A 21,487-nucleotide genomic window follows, 5' to 3' on the forward strand; every position below is an offset into this window, starting at 1 on the left:
TTAACTTTCTTTCATGCTCAAGATATTCGCCTTTGCTCATTAGTAGTAAATTAAAGCAAAAAATGTTGCTGCTGGTAAGACTCAACCTGCTCACATTTGTTTCCATGGAATAAAATGAGGGGCAGTGTGCAACAGTATAGGTCACTGAAAAAGATACGAAGAGCTGGAGTAACGTAGCAGGCCAGACAGCATCTCTGGAGAACATGGATAGGTGATGTTTCAGGTCGGGCACTTCTTCAACCTGAGATCATGGATAGCTGACATTTTTAGTTGGGACCCTTCTTTAATCTGAGGAAGTGCCCCGAACCGAATTGTTACCTACCCATGTTCTCCAGAGATGCTGCCTGACCCGCTGAGTTACTCCAGCACTTTTATTTGTAAACCAGCAACTGCATGTCCTTGTTTCTCCAGTGTCAATCACTGGTTTTGTTCAGGTTTAATACTCAAAGACCAGCCTTTCCACATAATCCAACCCCATTTTGTTATATTTCGATAACATATCAGGTCGATACAGTAACAAAAAAAAGGATAGTGCAACTACTCTACCATTTACCACTACTGTCACCTCATAGTATGGACTATTTATTTTACAGTTATATGTGCTTTATCTTAAGATCCTAGTGGAGTCTAATTTTAACATTTTTTTATTTATAATGTTCTTTGTGGGTGAGCTAGGGTTTCTCAATTCTATGTATATCTGAAGGCACAGATATCGATAATCAGAATGCTGCTTTATTTGTCATGTATGCAACTCCACAGTGAATTATTTTGGCACATGCTACAATTCTACACATGTAATATGTCGATACTAACAAGAATCTACCGTCTGTTTGAATTTCAACAATGATGGAATTATTATATTAAGTTCACATGACAATTTTTAATATTCTTTTTCACGGGGCATCTCCAAATATGTTCCTTTTAATCTTTAAAGATATCACCCTGAATAGTTCAGCTCATTAAGGCATGGAACTTATCATATCGACTGGAAAACTCTCAGATTTAATTTTCATTCGTGCAGAGCTAATTGACTAAAATCAGGATGGTTCTACCAAGTCATGATGACATTTCAATGAAAGAGAAATACGGTTCAGGATATTTTTTTAATTACTCTCCAATATTAACTCCTCCTGATCACACGCATTGGAACCACATGAGAAGAGATGACCTAACTTTGAACGACGTTACAGTGAAGGTATTTGTAAACATTTACTATCCACATTTCTATAAGAAAAACAATGCCAAGTACCCAAAATCTGTGTTGTTAAAGTGATCTTATTCCTGTGAGTTTCGGGAGAAAAGGGAGGATCTGACCATTAGCAAAATATCAATAACTTTTTTTAATTTACTCCACTAGGATGTTGAATTCAACATTGACCTCTGCAAAATAATTCATAAAATAATAATTAATAATTGGCCTCAAAGGTTACAGGTATAAATTCACCATCTCAGAGAATAATGTAAGTGATAAATTGTGGCATTGCACATGGTAAATGTATCTTATTTTCAAAGAATGAAAATACGAAGAGCACTGTTCCAGTAGCCTTCTTACGTTAAATCAAATTTGTAGTAACTTGCGATGGGCTGTAACAAGAACCTCTCAAAAAGATTCTTCTCAAAATTTGGAAAAGGTTATATCCTGTTTACTTTTAATCCATCCTGATTTATTTTAGACCTTCTTTGAATAATTTTAATAATTCTTATGAGAATTATTAAGCTTATCAATTATTTTTTTGTCACAAAGCTTGATACTTATCTGTGATAATAGGTAGCACATTGACATATTGATTTGTAAAAAGGCCAAGCACCATTTAATTTTTTAAGTAAAAAATATTAACCCAAATTAATTTGTTTTAAAAAATAGCTTGCACATTGTAAGCAAGGGACTTCTCTGCTTGTATATCTCACTCCAAACACTTTCCAAAATGTTATGATATTTTATTTGTAGTTGAGATAAAATTATTAAAATTTGTAGCGAACTACTAATTTTTACTGCGGTCACCAGAGCAAAACAAAAGACACATCCAGCTGCATACCACACACTGCTCTCACTTAAATGCTGCAGTTAACCACATTGTACAACTGTAGATCCAAACCAGGCCAAGCATAAGAACTGCAAGTGTAAAGCCACTGTCCCTTCCAATCTTTGCAAACTTCCTTTTTCCTCTGGCTTCTTGTAATAGTTTGCTGCAAGCAAGCTGAAACATGATTGCATGCATGAAGGCTGCTATTGTACCGTCCACTTTATATTTCCACAGTTCTTTGACAAGAACAACTTGGAGCGTAGAACACTAGAACTTTTCAGATCCTGCCTATTACACCATTTTACCATTTAACCTCTTTAAGTTGGAAGAAATTTTGTATCAGAGGACCAATGTCAATTTTCTGTGATTAAAATCCGATTTATTTGCTTGAGTGACTAATAGTGAGGGATGAAAAGCCAAAATCTGAATTAGGAGAATTACTTTAATCATAAATTAAGATGTTTTAAAATTCAAATGAATAACAGATATTTGTAAATTGTTTTATTCATTTTTTAATTGTTACCTAATTTTCTTTGATTTAACATTTAGGACCTAAAAACATGTGGGATTTTGATACAGCTATTTTTTAAATAATTGATTTTCACTGAGTATCATAATTATTGGTGTAGAAATGCGTCTTGTTTTTTCAGTGCAAAATGGGCAGTTTAGCATGAGATCTTCCCCAAACCAACCAAGATGATTCTGGCCAATATTCAGTATATGTGAAGCTGATACATTAACTCCCATTTTTTGCCACTTCAGTGCAATTTTCTACTTTTGCATTTGAATAGTGTCTGAACCTGTTGTAGCCATCCACTGGCTGTTAGTCAATCTGCCCTCCAAATAAGCAATTCAACAAGCCGTAAAGGGTGGAATGGATAAGGTCATTGACAAAGAATAGAGGTTTTTACTAAATCTTAGTGTAGAATTAGGAAACTCATCCAATGAGGAATGCAAAGATGAAACCCAGAGTCAGGAAACCGTACAATTTTCAGGGAGAAACGTGAACAGCCAAAAATCTGGAACATCTTATCAAAGATTGGAAAGTAAACCTGCTTTGATTTCAATGCAGAATACTAGAGGAAGGGCAATACAATGGCAGGAGATCTTCTCTGAAGGCATTTGTTAAACTCAGTTTATATTCCCTTTTGGTAGGAGTGTGCAAGATAATGTAAATTTTAAAAAGAAAACACAGCAACTGGATCAGCAGTGCATGTTCATAAGTGAAAGCAGCAGATTAGGCCATTCTGCCATTCAATCATGGCTGATCCTCTCCTCCTACCCCCATCTCTTGCCTTCTTCCAATAACTCCTGACACCCGTACAAATCAAGAATCTATCTATCTCTGCCTTAAAAATATCCACTGACCTGGCCTCCATCACCCTCTGTGAGAATAAATTCCACAGATTCACCAGGCTCCGATGAAAGAAATTCCTCCTCATCTACTTCCTAAAGGAACATCCTTTAATTCTGAGGCTATGATCTCTGGTCCTAGACTCTCCCTCAAGTGGAAACATCCTCTCCAATCCACTCTATCCAGATCCAACTTAAACTTGGAGCTATGAATAAAATTCCCAAAATACATATGCTAAATATTCTATCTTGCACAGTGCCCAGAATGGATTAGCATCGATAGAGTCCTTCCAACATCAAGGTTGATGTATTTTGAACCCAATTTCCTCTAAACTTGGCCTGGTTTTGTAATGCAGCATTTCAATTTTTCAGAAATCTGCATGTTTAGATTTGCAGGTGTTGATACAGCTCCATTGTTGTGGTGAAATAATACTGTACATTCATGATGTAAAGGTCTGGGTGATGAGAAATATGGAGAAGTAGTGGTCAGAACACATCACGCTTTGGTTAACAAAGGCCTGTACATTGCACTAGAAATGTACTGCAAGGCATTCCACTGTCATGAGATTTTTTTTTAGGGTGATTCCAATGCACTCTTGAACAGGAAATGCATGGGGGATGGTGCACTTTAGCCTTAAATGAAGCAAATGAAAAGAAATAGCAAAGCAGTGACAATAAAGAAATGCCAGTGATAAGATTCACAGCAGGAAAAATATTCCAAATGGCATTGATGGCATTCAAGCTTCAATTTCACATATCGATTTATAAGCTGTCACTTAGCCTAAAATCGAGAATCATATAATACTACATGAAAAAGTCCAATCAAATCCAATCAATCCAATAAAATCAAATTGACTCCACATTATCCAGTCTCACTCTGATGTATTTAAAGGCCTCTTTTTTTTTAAACAACTAAATTATTTTCAAAGTCATCATAAACTGTTAACAGCAAACAGAGAACAGCAAACTTTTTTGTTTGTAAATTTACTCTCAACAAATTTCATTTCAAAACTTTCTTGTTGCTCCCCTTGTGAAATGTTAAGTCAGTCTCTCATAATTCAACTTGCCCTTTCATCCTTTTAACCTTTGCAGAGTTAACTAAAATAAACGGGCTTTTCCTTTCAAGTCTCTTCATGAACAATTCCACGTCCTGGTGGCTTTGTGGAGAATTCATGCTGCAATTTTTCCAGAAACTAATTTCCTCTACAAACTTCCACCCTAACTTCAGTAGATCAAACAAGTTCAAGATCATTTCCTTTTCTATTATAATGGTCAATAAATTTGAAAGACTCGCAATTGTAGAAATTGTAGAAAAAAAATATCAATTACTCTAGAATGCAAAACAGAAGGATTCCATTATGTGGCCAAATCGACATATTTTTTTACATGTTTTGTAATGTAGTTCCTGATTCCAATTTTGAAAATGGCTTGCCAATTTTGATATTATTCAATTAATTAATAAACAATACTTTTTTCAATGAGGGCGGCACAGGGGCACAGTAATATAATTACTGCCTTGCTGCACCAGAGATCCGGCTTCAATCCTGACTAAGGGTGCTATGTGTATGGAGTTTGTTCATTCTTCCTGTGACCGCATGAGTTTTCTCCTGGTACTCTGGTTTCTTCCCACATTCCAAAAATGTAGGTTAACTGGCCTCTGTAATATCCCCCCAGTGTGTAGGATGCGAAAGTGGGATAACATCGAACTAGTGTAAGGGTGATCATTGTCCAGTGCTTTCTCGATGGGCTAAAGGGTCTGTTTCCATACTGTATCTCTAAACTAAACTAAATTCACTTTTGAGATCAGGGCATTGCTGGAAAATATTGAACAAGATTTTTAATGATCCTCGAACTTGAAATGTAACACTTATTTAACCAAAGAGAGGCCTGGCCATGAAAATAACCCAACATCAACACACTGTATATCAAAAAGGATTGTGTAATAACACGATTGATTTAAAACCACATTATTTTCCAGCTGGCTATTGTTGTTGATTGAAGGTTAACACCTACAACCAACAATTTATTTTAAGTTTTACCTTTCCGTTGCCTCTTGCAGATCAGGCAAAAATATATTATTGCCAAAATGATGGCAGTAATTACGGGAACCAGAGCATAAAGAAAAGGATAATCTGTGAAAGAAAATTCAAGATGTCAACTAAAATGTAATGTTTCAGCTCTGAGAGACAGAAAAAGTTTTTTTTTTAAACTGCTGCAATCGTTTTACTTTATTTGACAGCAGGGTACATATTTCTTTCAATTCCAGAAGAGATACAGTGCCATTAATTAACAAAACTGCAGCACTCTAATGTTTACATTTTCTTTATCTACAATGGAAAAACACTACAAAATCAAAGCGTTTTAAAATGACAGCACTAAATAGCCTTTACTATATATGATTTGTAAAATAAATAAAATATTACAATTGATCAATCACTAAGATCAAGAAATAAGAAAGTGAACTAATTAAGCTGAGGTCTTATTTGCGAAGAATAATTCTACCTCAATGAACATCATTACCTATGCACATGTATAATTACATGTCTATTTACCTTTCTGCTTTATGGTTATCGAGATACTTCTGTTTCTCCAGCCGTAGCCGTTGTTTGCCATGCACCAATACATTCCTTCATCTTTACTCTGGAAACGTGTCCATTCTTTTGAACTGTTGAACCCGCCTCCAGTTTGCAACGTTACATTATGATTCTCCGTGGCCTTTGTCCAGAAAACAGTGGAGACCGGATTACTATCGACACGACAATTCAGTCCCAGGAATGAATCAGCAGCAACAAAGATGATGCTATCATTGATCGGTCGATAAGTATCCACTGCTTTCAACCTGTATGTTATTAATAGATTTTGTGGTCCATCTAACGGTAAAGATAACATACATTTCATTGTAGATTAAAGCAATGTGAAAAGAATTAACGTGCAAGTACACATAGAACAGCTATTCACAATCAAACTTTGCGCTTCTGAGAGCTAATCATTCTCAAGGGACGTCAGTCTAGCTCGGACTGCCACTGAAACCAAGTTGGAAAGAAACGGATACGTAACAAAAAGCTAAGCTTGTTCTTGTCCATGGAGCGCGAGGGATTGATGCGTAGAAGAAAAGGGAGCTCAATGAACCCTTTGCACGATTAAAGTTGAGATTCTTCGACATTACGACTAGAGAAAAGTAGAATCGTTCGAGGGTTATACTGCTGGTAGTAGAGAGATTAAGTGTTTTGGAAAACGTGGCAAATGGAGGTCCAAATGCCTAACAGTTTGAAGAGTGAAGCCACAAATATAATTCTTAGGTGATTTTCTTCACCTGTGGGAACACAGGTGGGTGTGGGTTTGCATGAGATGTCTATGGCTGCCACAGATGATCACAGATACCCCTACATACGGTGAGAGTAGTAGGGTCAAGACCCTTCTCCCACAGAGTTACTCCAGCATTTTGTGTCTATCTTCGGTTTAAACCAGCATCTGCAGTTTCTCCCAACACATGAGAAGGGAATATTGTTGGTGTGTCCATGAATAGAGGAGTTTATATTGAAAACAAAAGTTAAAGCAGGGCAGAGGCCCATGAACTCAAAGAGCTAAGTTTAAGACAAGTAAATAAGACGGGCATTGAAAATAGCGAGAAGATGATACCACTCTTTGCAAAAGCCGGGGGAGAAGAATCAGCATTTGTTGGTAGAGAAAGAGAAATTTAATTTAGAGATATGAAGTACAAAACAAGGAGATATGCAAAAGGGTGAAGTGTTGCAGGAGATGGATAAGGACAGAAGAAAGTGAGTTTTGGTGAAAGGGAACATAGAACCTCTGTGAAGCCTTGGCCAAGAAGGTCGGAGAGGGAACAATTAGTTATAGTTGAAATAATTTTATCAATGCACACACGCACAATGAGGGCTTAGATGGCAAAAGTCCAATTCTAAAATGAATAGGACAGAATATGAACTTAGAAGGGAGATCGATGATGAATATTGATCCACCAGGTAAGTGTCACAAACTCTGATTGAGACGGAAGGTTAGCAGGATTAGCCTTTAGTGGGTTTGATGAGTGGGAAGAAAATAGGATGGCTAACTGCTTAAATGGAGGCATCAACATCAAAGATTGCCTCAGTGGAGATGGGGAGACACACACATACACACACAGGATTACCAAGAGATATCTGTAAGGAAGCTTCAAACGTATCTGAGAATGATTCAAATCTGTGAAAGAATCATCATAGTAAGAAGAGAGTATTTTGGGCAGATTGATTGAAGGCATTTGAGAAAGGTAAATTAAAACTTTGGGTCTGCGTAACAGGACAAGAGAGAAAGGCAAAATAGAGGAAACCAAGAACAATATAAATGAGAGAAAATGTAACTGATAAAACTCATGGAACTGGGTCAATGAGCAGCTAAAGAAGATACAGAAGATATTCAGTTACACTGTATCGATGGTGATAAACAGTACATATTACAGAGGGGGAACTCGGGACTTCAACTCCCCCTCCCACTCCCAGTCTGACCTTTCTGCCATGGGCCTCCCCCTTTGTCATAGTGAAGCCCACCGCAAATTGGAGGAACAGCATCTTATATTCCGCTTGGGCAGTTTACACCCCAGCGGTATGAACATTGACTTCTCCAACTTCATATAGTTCCTCTGTCCCTCTCTTTCCCCTCCCCCTTCCCAGTTCTGTCTTCCTGTCTCCTACTACATCCTATCTTTGTCCCGCCCCTCCCCTGACATCATTCTGAAGAAGGGTCTGGACCCAAAACGTCACCCATTCCTTCTCTCCTGAGATGCCGCCTGGCCCACTGAGTTACTCCAGCATTTTGTGATACCTACAGTACATATCAGTTGTAACAGAATAATGTTCATACAATAAGAATTCAAAGATCAGCAGTACAGCGGATACCACGTCAAATGTTAAAGATGATACTTACACATAATATTTAGTTTGATCGTAGTTACGACTGGTTGTCCAAAAGTGAAATGATTAATCTGACAACTGCAAACAGTCCCATTGTCTTCCACACTTGGAACAATCTTGTAATGACTGGTGGCATCTGTTCTGCCATTGCTGTTAATTTTAAACGTTGGTGCAGTGATACTTGTAGAGATGCATGTCCATGTAAAGGAGATATTCTTGTCGTACAATCCCCTCCCAAAGCAGGTTAGCGTGGATTCCTGACCAGCAACCAAAGTATAACCCCGTATATTAATTTCTGGAAGTTCTGAGGGAAGATAAAGCATAAAGTATTAAACTATATATCACACATTTCAATGTTAGTGAAAATTACTGACAAAGTAAATTGGCCAAAATTCTGCTGTATTTTCATGGAGAATATGTTAAGTTAATGAATGTAGAATTATAATAATATAGCCCTTCTTTAGCCGAGAAGCATCAAGGATCAAATATATGCTGGACAATTACAATATTACGACATGGTCCTGGCTAAATATCACACAGACACACATGCAATAGTTTTATGGTTAGTATTGACTACACGATAATTGTAATGCACAATAAAACATTTAAGTTGGAGATTAGTGGTAGCTTGAGTTAATGATAATCATCGTAGAAGTTTATGGTGTAGGGGGAGATCTCTTGTATACAAGCTGCTCCAAAACATACTTTTAGTTTACTCCCACTTCTCTGGTTCAAAGCCCTACAGGTAATGCACTTCAAGTGCTCATCCATGTACATGAAATTAGGTGAAGATTTCTACTTCTTTTACCCATTCAGGTGATGAGTTCCAGTCACTGCCACTGATTGAGTGAAATTGTTCTCAACATCTACCCAATTCTTCTACCAGTTAACATGCATCTATGCTCCTAAGTTAATCAATATTTTCATGAATGGATTGGTTTGTGCATGTGAGCTGGTTCAGAACATGCCTCTTTGGCAACGTTAGGAGCATCATGTACTGATGTAATTAGAAAGAAAACAAAGGTTGCTTTTTGACATATAAGCAACCAAAATGATCCACAAATGGAGAAATAAGAAGAATAAAGTATTGAGTGAAATATAAAATAAGAACAATGACAGAAATCTTTGAATGCCCACCGTTTAACGGAAAAAATAAGATTGAACAAATGCTTTAAACAGTTGCTAGTGAAATTAATGTTCATTGATAACATATCCACAATAAAGTACATTGGCTGTAGGCATTCATTATTTTCAATAGATACGATAGTGGCATTTAAGAGGCTTTTTGATAGGCATATAGATATGTTGGGAGTGGAAAGATATGGATTATGTGCAGATAGATAGAGATGGTCCTGGCATCATGTTTGGACCTGTTATTGTGCTGTACTATGTTCTAATTATTGCTTCGAGAGTAAAGATCAGCATATTATGTTCATCACTGTCTGCAAGATTCCCAATCCACTCATCACCACTAGCTTAAACTCTGCAACATATGCAGCAGATGCTTGAAACTTCGAACATTTCTTCACAACTATTCAGGCTATGTTTTCATTTTGTCTGACATTTTCCAATTAAATTGCTTGATGGAGGTTAATAACACAAATCAAAGCATTAACCTCTTATCCCTAGTTGCTGGTTGGCTGGCTGTATATTTTTAATACTTGTTATTAAAATTGTTTTCATTTCAATTGATTATTAATTTAAAGGAAATGGAACAATTTTTAACCACTTGAAATATTAGTTGAAAGGAATTGAGACAAAAAGCATTAAAATTCTAACTGAATGCAATCAAACTATCTCAAAGAGTTATTTTTTAACTGTTGTAAAACCAGCTCCTACTTTGGTTTGGACAGAATAGACAATAGACAATAGGTACAGGAGGAGGCCATTCGGCCCTTCGAGCCAGCACCGCCATTCAATGTGATCATGGCTGATCATTCTCAATCAGTACCCTGTTCCTGCCTTCTCCCCATACCCCCTGACTCCACTATCCTTAAGAGCTCTATCTAGCTCTCTCTTGAATGCATTCAGAGAATTGGCCTCCACTGCCTTCTGAGGCAGAGAATTCCACAGATTCACAACTCTCTGACTGAAAAAGTTTTTCTTCATCTCAGTTCTAAATGGCCTATCCCTTATTCTTAAATTGTGGCCCCTTGTTCTGGACTCCCCCAACATTGGGAACATGTTTCTTGCCTCTAACGTGTCCAACCCCTTAATAATCTTATACGTTTCGATAAGATCCCCTCTCATCCTTCACTAGAAAGTGAAAAGAAAGAGAAATGGAGCAATGTTTTCACTGTTGGTTAAATATACGATTTTAGATCCAATGAGACAACACAACATCACAAACCGTGTTTGACAAAAAAAAGCTGGAGACACCAACCTTGAAACACGAAACTGCAGATACTGGTTTACAAAAGAAGACATAGAGTGCTGGAGTAACTCAGCGGGTCAGGCAGCGTCTCAGGGGAACATGGTCTGAAGAAGGTCCAGACTCGATATGTCACCCTTCCATGTTCTCCAGGAATCCTGCCTGACCCATTGAATTGCTCCAGCCCTTTGTGTCTTATTTACGCCTTATTCATTTAGGTTGAAACAAAATGTGTTCATTTCAACCCATTTCCAATTGGGTCTGCTTGCTATTATGTCTGTTAAAGTATCTGTAAAATGGCTTGGTACAAATGTCACTGCGTACAACATTATCGATTCCATAAAGATAGAGTGCAGAGATTGGAGATCATCATAGTATTGCAGTCTGAAGAAGGGTCTCGACCCGAAACGTCACCCATTCCTTCTCTCCTGAGATGCTGCCTGACCTGCTGAGTTACTCCAGCATTTTGTGAATAAATACCTTCGATTTGTACCAGCATCTGCAGTTATTTTCTTATACTTTCATAGTATTGCAAATACTTTACCATAAACCTGTATTCGTGTTCCTTGGCCCTTTTCATGAACTGGAGGGAAGACATTTGGTACCTTCACCTCACAAGGGTAATCATAAACAGAGTGACCAAACGATACATTTTCAATCTTCAGTGTTACCGTACAGCGTTCGAAACCATCCCAGTGGGGGTGAGGGGGGTGAGGAATGCAGAGCGATTTGTTCATTTTGTAAGTAGCAACAGACCCTCCTGGTGATGTCCGATACCAGGAAACACGGAGCCAGGCATCCACACTTCCATTATAAGTAAATGTACAGTTTAACGTGACGGACTCGCCTCTCCTCACACTGACCAGACGTGGCTGGGTCAAATCTGTGATTAGTGGAACTCCTGGTGGAAAATAAATACATTTGTCAATTACACTCCCGTTAGTAGTCAGTAAACATCCACTTTACACACTGAACAATGATGATCTCCACTTTACACACTGAACAATGATGATCTCCACTTTACACACTGAACAATGATGATCTCCACTTTACACACTGAACAATGATGATCTCCACTTTACACACTGAACAATGATGATCTCCACTTTACACACTGAACAAGGGATTGGGTTTCGAACGGAAACAATATTTAAAAGAAACTCATTCAAATCTGACGCTTTCGAACAACGATTCTCGCTTCCATGATGGTTGCAAATGCCTTCTATCTGCAGACTCGGTGACAGGGTGGCACCGTGGTCTTTGGACGCTGGAAAAGACACAAAGGGCTGGAGTAACTCGGCGGGTCAGGCAGCATCTCTGGAACACATGGATGAGGTGACTTTTCAAAGTCTTGAAAAAGGGTCCCGACCCGAAACATCACCTATCCATGTTCCCCTGAGATGCTGCCTGACCCGCTGAGTTACTCCAGCACTCTGTGTCTTCTCCTGCAAACCAGAATCTGCACTTCCTCGTTTCTACACCTTCGTTAGATACTTGCTTTGTGCTCTCTGATGGAGTTGCAGTGACCGAATTATATCTCAAATGCTTTAACTAATTGAATCATTGCAGGCAATCGCAGTCAATGAAGATGCAAATCTTTTATTCCAACCTTAAAAATATAGATTAAATCTTTTGAAGGGGTTCTGGCCCTTTGAGCAGAGATATTAATCGTCTTGCTGTCTTTATAACAGACTCGCCCCTTAACTACCTATCGGTGCAACATGCCACATTGATGATCCCCCATCCCGGCTCTTTGGTTGACATAACTTGCCTTGTGTTCCTGCATGCAGGACGAAAAGCAGCTTCAGGAGGAGTTGCATCTTTGCCTGGTTCTGACCGTCCCTGGAAGTGTTAAACTCTCCGCCCGCGACCAGCTCCAATCGTGCAAATCTCAAGTGAGGTTGATCCGTCCGCTGTGAGCTCGCATCTCAGACGGAGAATGGCAGAGACTGTGAGATGCCAGAGGGTGTTCTGAGCGGAGGAAGTTACGTTCGAGCCGAAGGAAGTTTTCACTTTCCCTAGATTAATATCTCTGCTTTGGTTCAAGCAAAGCATCTGTGCCAATGAAATCCACAGAGTGCGTGTTAGAAGAGAACTGAATCAAAAACAATGCAGCATCTTAAACATTTGCCCCAGTCAATGCGCCTTCAGAATGACTTCAGTGCCTTTTATAATTCACTGCAGCAAGGTTGTCTTACTTCAAATAATTCTCTTTCACACATCGAAGCATTTTGATAAAGTTTAACTCATTTCCTGCAGTGGCCCACTGATTTTTCCACCCTTTTTCAACCTATAGCACAAGAGGTTCTGAAGTGAAAGTGGAGGTTCTAAAGTGAAGGGGGATTTAATAGGAATCTGAGGGGCAACTTTTTTTTACACAATGGCAAAAATGAGAGAAAAGGGAGCACAGGATTACCTGAAATTGGAGATATGAACACATCTATGAATCCATTGTTCATACTATTAAATTGTAGACTACCCAGATGAGATCTGAAGTGCTGTTCTTCCAATCTGGATTAGGCCTCACCATGGTCACGAAGCCTAGGACAGACTGGTCAGTGTGGGTAGGAAGGGGAGATGAAAGGACTGGCAACTGGGAAGTCAGAATAGCCATTAGGGACAGAGCACTTGCACAAGGCAGCTGCTTGACCTATATTTGGCATTGCCGATGTAGAGGAGGCCACATCAGGAAAACAAATTGTGTAGATTCAGGTGCAGGAGATTGTGAATCTACATCTGACCTGGAGGTACTGTTTAGTTCACTGGATGGTAGTGAGGGCAGGGATGTGGGAACAAGCGTAGTAGCATCTCTTACGGTCGCAGTGGGAAGTGCCAGGGGACAGGGAGAGGTGGGAGGGGATGGATGAGTGAATTTGTGAGTGGGAGAGGGAATGGTCCCTGTGGAAAGCAGGAAGAGATGGGATGGGGAAGATGTGACTGCTGATGGGATCCCATTGCAGCTGGTGGAAAGGGTAAAGGTAAAGACCATGGGAATAGTATCTTTGTTAAATGGAGGGAATGTGAAAGGGAGGTCCATCAACCACAGCAGAGGGGAAATCACATTTCCTGGAGGACATTTGAGATGTTACAGAGTCATAGAGTCATACAGCGTGGAAACAGGCCCATTGGCCCAACTTGCTCACGCTTGTCAACATGTCCCAGCTACACTAGACCCACCTGCCTGCATTTGGTCCATATCCCACTAAACTTGTCCTATCCATGTATGTGTCTAAATGTTTCTTAAATGCTGCAAAACATAGTACCTGCCCCAATTACCTCCTCTGGCAGCTCGTTCCTACACCCACCAGGCTATCAGGTTCCTATTAGGCCTTTCCCCTATCACCTTAAACCTATGATGAAAATAACTTCACCAGAGCCTTTGTTCTGGAAAGGAAAGCCTCATCTTGAGAATAGATGCAACAGAAAAGGTGACACTGCGAGAAAGGGAAAGAAAGGTAGACTTACAAGAAACCAGGTGGGAGGAAATCTTGCCAAGATCATTGTGGGAGTCAGTGGGACAATATTGAACGTCAGTAGATTGATAGTCTCCTGAGACAGAGACAGAGAGATGCAGAAAAAGGAGAGATGCAAGAAATGGTCCAACGGTATTTTAGTTTCATAGGGAGAAGATCATAGTGAAGGTGATAAACAGAGGTATTGAAGTGTTTACTTGATTTTCACTCTACATTTCTTTATTATATTCTGGGGTCAGATTGTGAACTAACCTCTTGTATTGCATATGCCTATACAAGGCCAAGTCACAACTATACCTATTGGCAATGTAGATGCTGTTCCTGTCTTTTCTACCAGTGCGCCACCTTGTGCATAAATATAACATAGCAGCTACATGCTTAAAAGACACGGTTTGGTACATTCAATATAATATAATATAGTATAATTATAAAATATAATATCTTGGCACGAATCTGGTGGGTCAAAGTGTCTGTTTTCATGCTGTTTCTCTCCATGATGGTGACTACCTTTTACGCCCTATTAGGTGAAATATCTGGGCCTTTTTCAGTGGTGATCAGTTGTGAGAAATCCATGTACTCAAGTGCGATGGCTCATGTGATAAATTGGCCCATGATTTGGCTGTCTTATCTAACTGCCTTGCAGATGAAGAAGAAAGGCATTTATGTGCACAGGGTAGATAATCAGCAAGGAAGAACAATTCTACTTTGGAAAATTAAGGGTATCAAGCAAGAACCAATTACTTTGTTGAGGTGGCGGAAATAAATACGATTTATACAGTAGCTACAGTGTTGAATTTGTTTCTTTATATTATAGAAATTAGAAAATACAGCACAGGAATACTATATAATATGTTTTTAAATAAATTGAAAATGCGTAGGGCGTGATTAGGAATAACATTCAATAATCTGGAAAATTTGATAATCGTCCAACTTCCAAATTCCCAAGTGCGCCGGATAATCAGACGTTTATGTGGCTCCATATTTGTAGTTTTCTTGCTTTCAGAAAAACTTGCTATAGTTGCTGTGCTTTGATTTATGTACTGAGTCAGAGTGTAGCTCTTGCACCATCTGCTGGTCAAATATAAAACTGGAAGGGGTTCAGAGAAGATTTACGAGGATGTTGCCGATACTTGAGGTCCTGAGCTATAGGGGGAGGCTGGACAGGCTGGAACTTTATTGCTTGGACGTACGAGGATGGTGGATGATCTGATCGAGGTACATACGATCATAAGAGGAATAGATAGGGGGAATGGACAGGGTCTTTTACCCACAGTAGGAGAACCAAGAACCAGAGAAAATATGTATAAGGTAAGAGAGAAAGGATTTAATAGGAACCTGAAGGGCTACTTATTTACGCAAAGGGTGGTGGGTTTATGGAAGTATCTGCCAGAGAAGGTAGTTGAGACAGGTACGACAACAACATTTGAAAGACATTTGGACAGGTACATGGTCAAATAGGTTTAGAGGGATATGGGCCAAACATGGGCAGGTGGGGCCAGTATAGATGGGGCTTCCTGGTCGGCATGGGCCAGTTGAGGTGAAGGGCTGTATGACTCCATGACTCCAAAAATAATGCTAACTTAGCAAACTCAGTGGTGTTGAGAAACAAATAGTCAAAAACCTCCTTATATCGGCCTGGGACTGTTTGTAATGGCAAATTGTTTCTTTAAGAACGTTGTCCAAAGCATTGATCAATGAATTCACCATTTGACTTTATTTTAATGCCTCAGAAAATTGGTATCAAAATCAACTGGACATACACACAAGCAGAAGAAGACATTGCTCTCCATGTAAGAGCTATCATTGGAAATCAGACCCTTACAAATGCATCAGTGATGAAGCCATTGCATGAGATGCATGACTGTGGACTGCAGTGTTGGCTTGGAGGACCAAATGGTCTCGTCCTGCACCTATTTTCTATGTTTCTATTATCTTACTATTCTATCCAGGTCTGATGTGAGAGGCCTTCCTCCAGTGCCAATATGGAAATAGCTTTGATTTTGGGTCACCTTCTTGAGTCGCCTCAGACAGTTCCAGGGTTGGTGGGCCATAATCTCAGCCAAGGTGTGTGCCTGATGAGAAGCATCTCATTCTTACATGGTTACAATTTGGTGCCAATTGGGGTCATGGATTCAGCATGATAACTCTAACTTTTTGATAGATCGAGGGGAACTCCAATTCTTTACTCGAGTCCAGCATTTGATTAGAGTTCACACGTATTATCTGCAATGGGAACGTAAAAATCAATGATAGCAATACATAATTGCTGGCCACTATATCGTTCAGTCTTTATAAAATCGTGAGCCACTCTACATTTTCCTCATGGTATCAAACGTAATTGCTGTGTACATTTGACGATATTTTATGTAAAGCACATGTTGTGTTCGATAGACCACTGGATTCGGGGTGGGGTGGGGGAAACCTTTCTTTTATTAGGTCTCTTCCCCGGGGCGCAGCTCGGCCGCGGGGCCTTCCATCGCCCGCGGGGCCTTCCAGCTCGGCCGCTGGACTTAACATCGTCAGCGCGGCTCGGCCGCGGGACCTAACAGTGTCCGGCGCGGCTCGGCCGCGGGGCCTTCCATCGCCCGGTATGGCCGCGGGACGGTTCAGTGCTCGGTGCAGCTCGGCCGCGGGGCCTTCCATCGCCCGGTGCGGCTCGGCTGCGGGACTTAACATCGCCGGCGCGGCTCGGCTGTGGGACGTTTCAGTGCCCGGTGCGGCTCGGCCGCGGGACTTAGCAGCGGCCGCGGTGCCTTCCATCGCCCGGCGCGGCTCGGCCGCTGGACTTAACATCGCCGGTGCGGCTCGGCCGCGGGACGTTTCAGTGCCCGGTGCGGCTCGGCCGCGGGGCGTTTCAGTGCCCGGTGCGGCTCAGCCGCGGGACCTTCCATCCCCTTGCGGGGGCTGTGCGTGTCGTTTGCCTCGGTAGGGGTCGAGCTGCCTGTCCGTGGGCGCGGGGGGGGGAAGAGAGTGGAAGTTTTGTTGCCTTCCATGACAGTGAGGGGGTGTTTGGAGTTACTGTGATGGATGTTTGTGTTGGGGTCGTGTGTCCTGTGTTCTTTTCTTTTTTGCTGTGTCTTGTGACTGCTGAAATTTCGTTCGGTATTTATACCGAATGACAATAAAGTTCTGTTATGTTATGTTATGTTATGTTATAGAGACCCTCCTCGACGTTAGAACAGTTAGTCTTTTATTTTGAAGGTGCAATAAACATATTGGCATAGCTTGTCATCGACTGGTTATTGATTTGCTAGTTAAAATTCCATATCTTACCACAGTCTATGCGATCGATACGAATTGTCAGATATAAATTTGGCGGAATCTGTATTAATCTTCTTATCAACAAGATTTACAGCCGATTACATCTTGGCTAATGAATCTTTTGGCGGAACCCTTGGCTGAACCTCTGTCAGCACCTCTTTGGCTCACACACTCTCCGCCAACACGTACCCAACTGCCGTAACTCTAGCGTCCAAACTACAGCAGGATACAAGGTAATAATAATAATTTCCAATGATAACTAATAAACGCAAAATGGCTCCTACACACCGGCCCCTAATTGTTATGAGTGTACAGCACAACAATTACTAATACAAAAAGAAAGAGGAGCCAAAGAAAAAAAACACTCCACACATAATCAAAGCATGCACTATACATTGGCGTCTAATCTATTACAGTATTTATTCAATCAACAAAATCATCAGTCCATGTTAGGTCAAGTATCAGCTTCCTGTAGCAGAAATATCTTGGTCATCGGTCTGGTTGTGCATTTTCCTACTCAATTTTTAAATCAACACATCAATGATGAGTCAATGAGCAAACCTTGAAACCACACACCTGACGCCAGCTCAAAGAACCATCTGTAACACCTTTTTTACCTTTAGAAAACCAACATCTCAAGTAAACCATAATGTGCAGGAGTAACTCGACAGTTCAGGCAGCAGCTCTGGAGGGAATGGACTAGCAATCTTTCAGGTTCGGAGCAGTCGATCATGTCTCAAAACTATTTTTGATCTAAGGTAAGTAACAGATTAAATGTAATTTTCAGCAGAAAAACTGACTCATGTAAATATGGACAGAAGCAACAAAGGTTCTACAAATGAATCAATTCCTTCCAAAGAAGTCCCAGTTGTGCAATATTTTGCACATTCATGCTATTCTGGTTAGTGCTGGTGGGGTTGTTGTCAATTCCAGTTTGTAGACTTCAGCAGAAGAGGACAGGAGCAGGTAGAGCCATTTGGCCCTTCTTTGAGCCCCACCGTGGGGCCGTGGACTTACCATCAGAGCGTGCGATCCCCTGCCTGGGATCAACATTCCAATCGCGACCTGCGGACTTCAACATCGAGGAGCTGGCAGTCTCGGGTAGAGACCGAAGTCGTGAAGCTCCAAAGAACGCAGAAAGTTTCGACTTGCCCCGACCTGAGTCCAATCACTCTGCATGGGGGAGCTGAGATTCCCCCGATGCAGGAGCTTGATCGCCTCTTCTAGAACCCCGACTGCTGGAGGAGAATGAAGGGAAGAGATTGAACTTTTATTTTCCGCCTTCCATCACAGTAAGGAATGCGGAGGAGTCACTGTGGCGGATGTTCATGTTAAAAAGTATTTTGTGTGTTCTGTTGCTTTTTATTGGTGTACGGCAAATGAAAGTCCTTATATGTTGCAGAACATACTTGGCAAATAATGAATGATTATGATGATATAATGACCTAAATGTATACAGTATCATTGATCCAAGCTTTATTTTCATGCCTGTTCCCTGTGAATATCTGCCTCCTTCCAAGCTCTCACCTGCAATGGTGTACAATGGTCTCCTTTCTATCTCCAGTTTCAAAATAACAAACACAAGTTTTCAGAGAAAGTGAAGAAAGGACACCGTTTTATGGGAAGTTAATATGAATTTCCTTTAGATCATTTAGCAGCACCCTAGGCGCAAATCTTTAATTGCTGGAGGGCCCAGCCCAGCCTTGGTTAAGTTGCAATATCTCTCAATATTTAGTATTTCCAGAAATTAGAATTATGGAGACAGTTGAAATACACAGAATACAGTGCCTTTGAATGATTTAAGTGACAAAAGGAATTACATTTCACTGACTGTTCTGACTCTTGTGTTAATTGAATCTGTTCCAGATTTCATTCCGATAAAGTTAGACAGATTCACATCTCAGGATGAAGTGTGTATATTATTGATCATGAACAATATATGTTGCTTGAGACTACCAACGATTGTGCCATGTGATTGACTGCTCTCTGGGCTGGAATTATATCTGCAGTGAATTCCAGAGAGGGATTCCTCGAGAAACCCTTGAATAAAAGGTTTGCACCTTGGTCTTCTTGCGCATCGAGTGATTTGTCTGTATATTCTGCAAATGGACTTTGTTGGGCATAAAAAATCAATAACGATCTTGTATGTCGCAAAGGGCAATTTAGGAGTGTTCCACAAAACTGCCCATGGTACTTCTGCAATCCAATCATCAGTCCAATTATATAACTGAGGTGTACCTTTTGGATAACACTGTGGATGGTTCGATTGGAAGCACGTATTGTCTTTCCGCTGACTGGTTAGCAGGCAACAAAAGCTTTTCACTGTACCTCAGTACACATGACAAAAAAAAACTCAATGGCCTCTAAAAATCTGAATCCAATGTTTTTGGATTACTCCTATATCTAGATTATAACATTTGAATGAACACGTAGTCCCAACTTTCTTCACACATTGAAGCTTTTCACTGTAGAAAGTTCTCTGTTTTAGGTTATTCAGATCCAAAACAAAGACTTTATCTTAGTGTGCAATGAAAGCCATTGCCACAGTGTTAAAGTATAATCTCCAACACAGATGCTCCTGTAGTAAGGATGAATATTGGGAACAATCACTGAAACAAAAACGAAGCCAACACACTAAAAAAATATTCAATCAGACCTATATTTTAAATTATTAAATGCCACTATACAAATGTTAGGTTCAAATGTACTTCGATTACCATAGTCATTATATTTTAGCTTTACAGTGCATCTTTTCCATAGTTTTTTTAACATTCTTTTTATGATCAGAATGCATTTTGTCAATAGAGCATCAGTTTGTTACAATTCCTACTAAATGGCTTTCTGGTATCATGAAATATCCGTTCATGATGCCCAGGCCAAGAGAATGAATTGCGGGCCTCTTGACTCATTGCTGGAGACACTGTCTTAACTGACTGAAATCCATGTGTCCTCTCTTTTTGACTGAATATGTAGATGTGCAGCATCACATGGGTTCAGCAAACATGGAGAAACACTTGCACAGCTGAATTGTCACAAAAACAACCCCTATGCCTCAGTATAGCTGAGTCTTCGTTGGTTTAAGAGAGAAGTGAAACGGAGTATATGATGGTCATAGAGTCATAGAGTCCTACAGCACAGAAAGAGGCCCTTCGGCCCATCGTGTCCGCGCCGCCCGTTACCAAACACAGTCTAATTTTAATCCCATTTTCCCGCATTTGGACCATAGCCCTGAATGTTATAGCATTTCAAGTGCCCATCCAAATGCCTCTTAAACGTTGTGAGTGTTCCCGCCTCCACCACCACCCCAGGCAGTGAGTTCCAGACTCCAACCACCCTCTGGGTGAAAAAGTTCTTTCTCACATCCCCCCAAAACCTCCCTCCCCTTACCCTGTATCTATGTCCCCTCGTTGTTGAACCTTCCACCAGTAGAAGAAGTTCCCCGCCATCTACCTTATCTATGCCCCTCATGATCTTGTACACCTCGATCATGTCCCCTCTCAGCCTTCTCTGCTCCAGGGAAAACAACCCCAGTATGCTCAGTCTCTCCTCATAGCCGAGGCCCTTCATACCTGGCAGCATCCTGGTGAATCTCCTCTGCACCCTCTCCAAAGCTATTACATCCTTTCTATAATGTGGTGACCAGAACTGTACACAATACTCCAGCTGTGGCCTCACCAGTGTTCTGTACAATTCCATCATTACCCCCCTACTTTTATATTCGATGCCCCGGCTAATGAAGGCCAGTACCCCATATGCCTTTTTGACCACCCTGTCCACCTGTCCTGCTGCCTTCAAGGACTTGTGTACCTGTACTCCAAGGTCCCTCTGTACCCCTGTCTTCCCTAGGGTCCTTCCATTCATGGTGTACTCCCTCTCCAAGTTATTCCTGCCAAAGTGCATCACCTCGCACTTTTCAGGATTAAATTCCATCTGCCACTGCTCCGCCCATCTGACCATCTCATCTATATCTTCCTGCAGCTTGCAGATCCCTTCCTCGCTATTCACCACCCCCCCTAACTTTGTGTGATCTGCAAACTTGCTGATCATGCCCTGTATGTTGCCCTGTACGTTGACATCCAGATAATTAATGTAGATTAC

The 21,487-nt window shown here is 40.6% G+C and overlaps 1 protein-coding gene across 1 annotated transcript in view; it reads right to left on the reverse strand.

Annotated features, from left to right (window-relative positions):
• LOC144608599 (sialic acid-binding Ig-like lectin 13) overlaps window positions 1-12,475 on the reverse strand; it is a 34,363-nt gene extending 21,888 nt beyond the window's left edge. The window contains exons 1-5 of the mRNA XM_078426554.1: window positions 12,427-12,475; window positions 11,200-11,556; window positions 8,298-8,588; window positions 5,930-6,247; window positions 5,417-5,509 (exon numbers count right to left, since the gene is read on the reverse strand). Coding sequence (XP_078282680.1) covers window positions 5,417-5,509; window positions 5,930-6,247; window positions 8,298-8,588; window positions 11,200-11,556; window positions 12,427-12,475 — 1,108 coding nt within the window. The remainder of the gene's footprint in view (window positions 1-5,416; window positions 5,510-5,929; window positions 6,248-8,297; window positions 8,589-11,199; window positions 11,557-12,426) is intronic.
• Between the last annotated feature and the right edge of the window lie 9,012 nt (window positions 12,476-21,487).

Source organism: Rhinoraja longicauda, chromosome 32 (genome assembly GCF_053455715.1).
Source record: "Rhinoraja longicauda isolate Sanriku21f chromosome 32, sRhiLon1.1, whole genome shotgun sequence".
Lineage (NCBI taxonomy): Eukaryota > Metazoa > Chordata > Chondrichthyes > Rajiformes > Arhynchobatidae > Rhinoraja > Rhinoraja longicauda.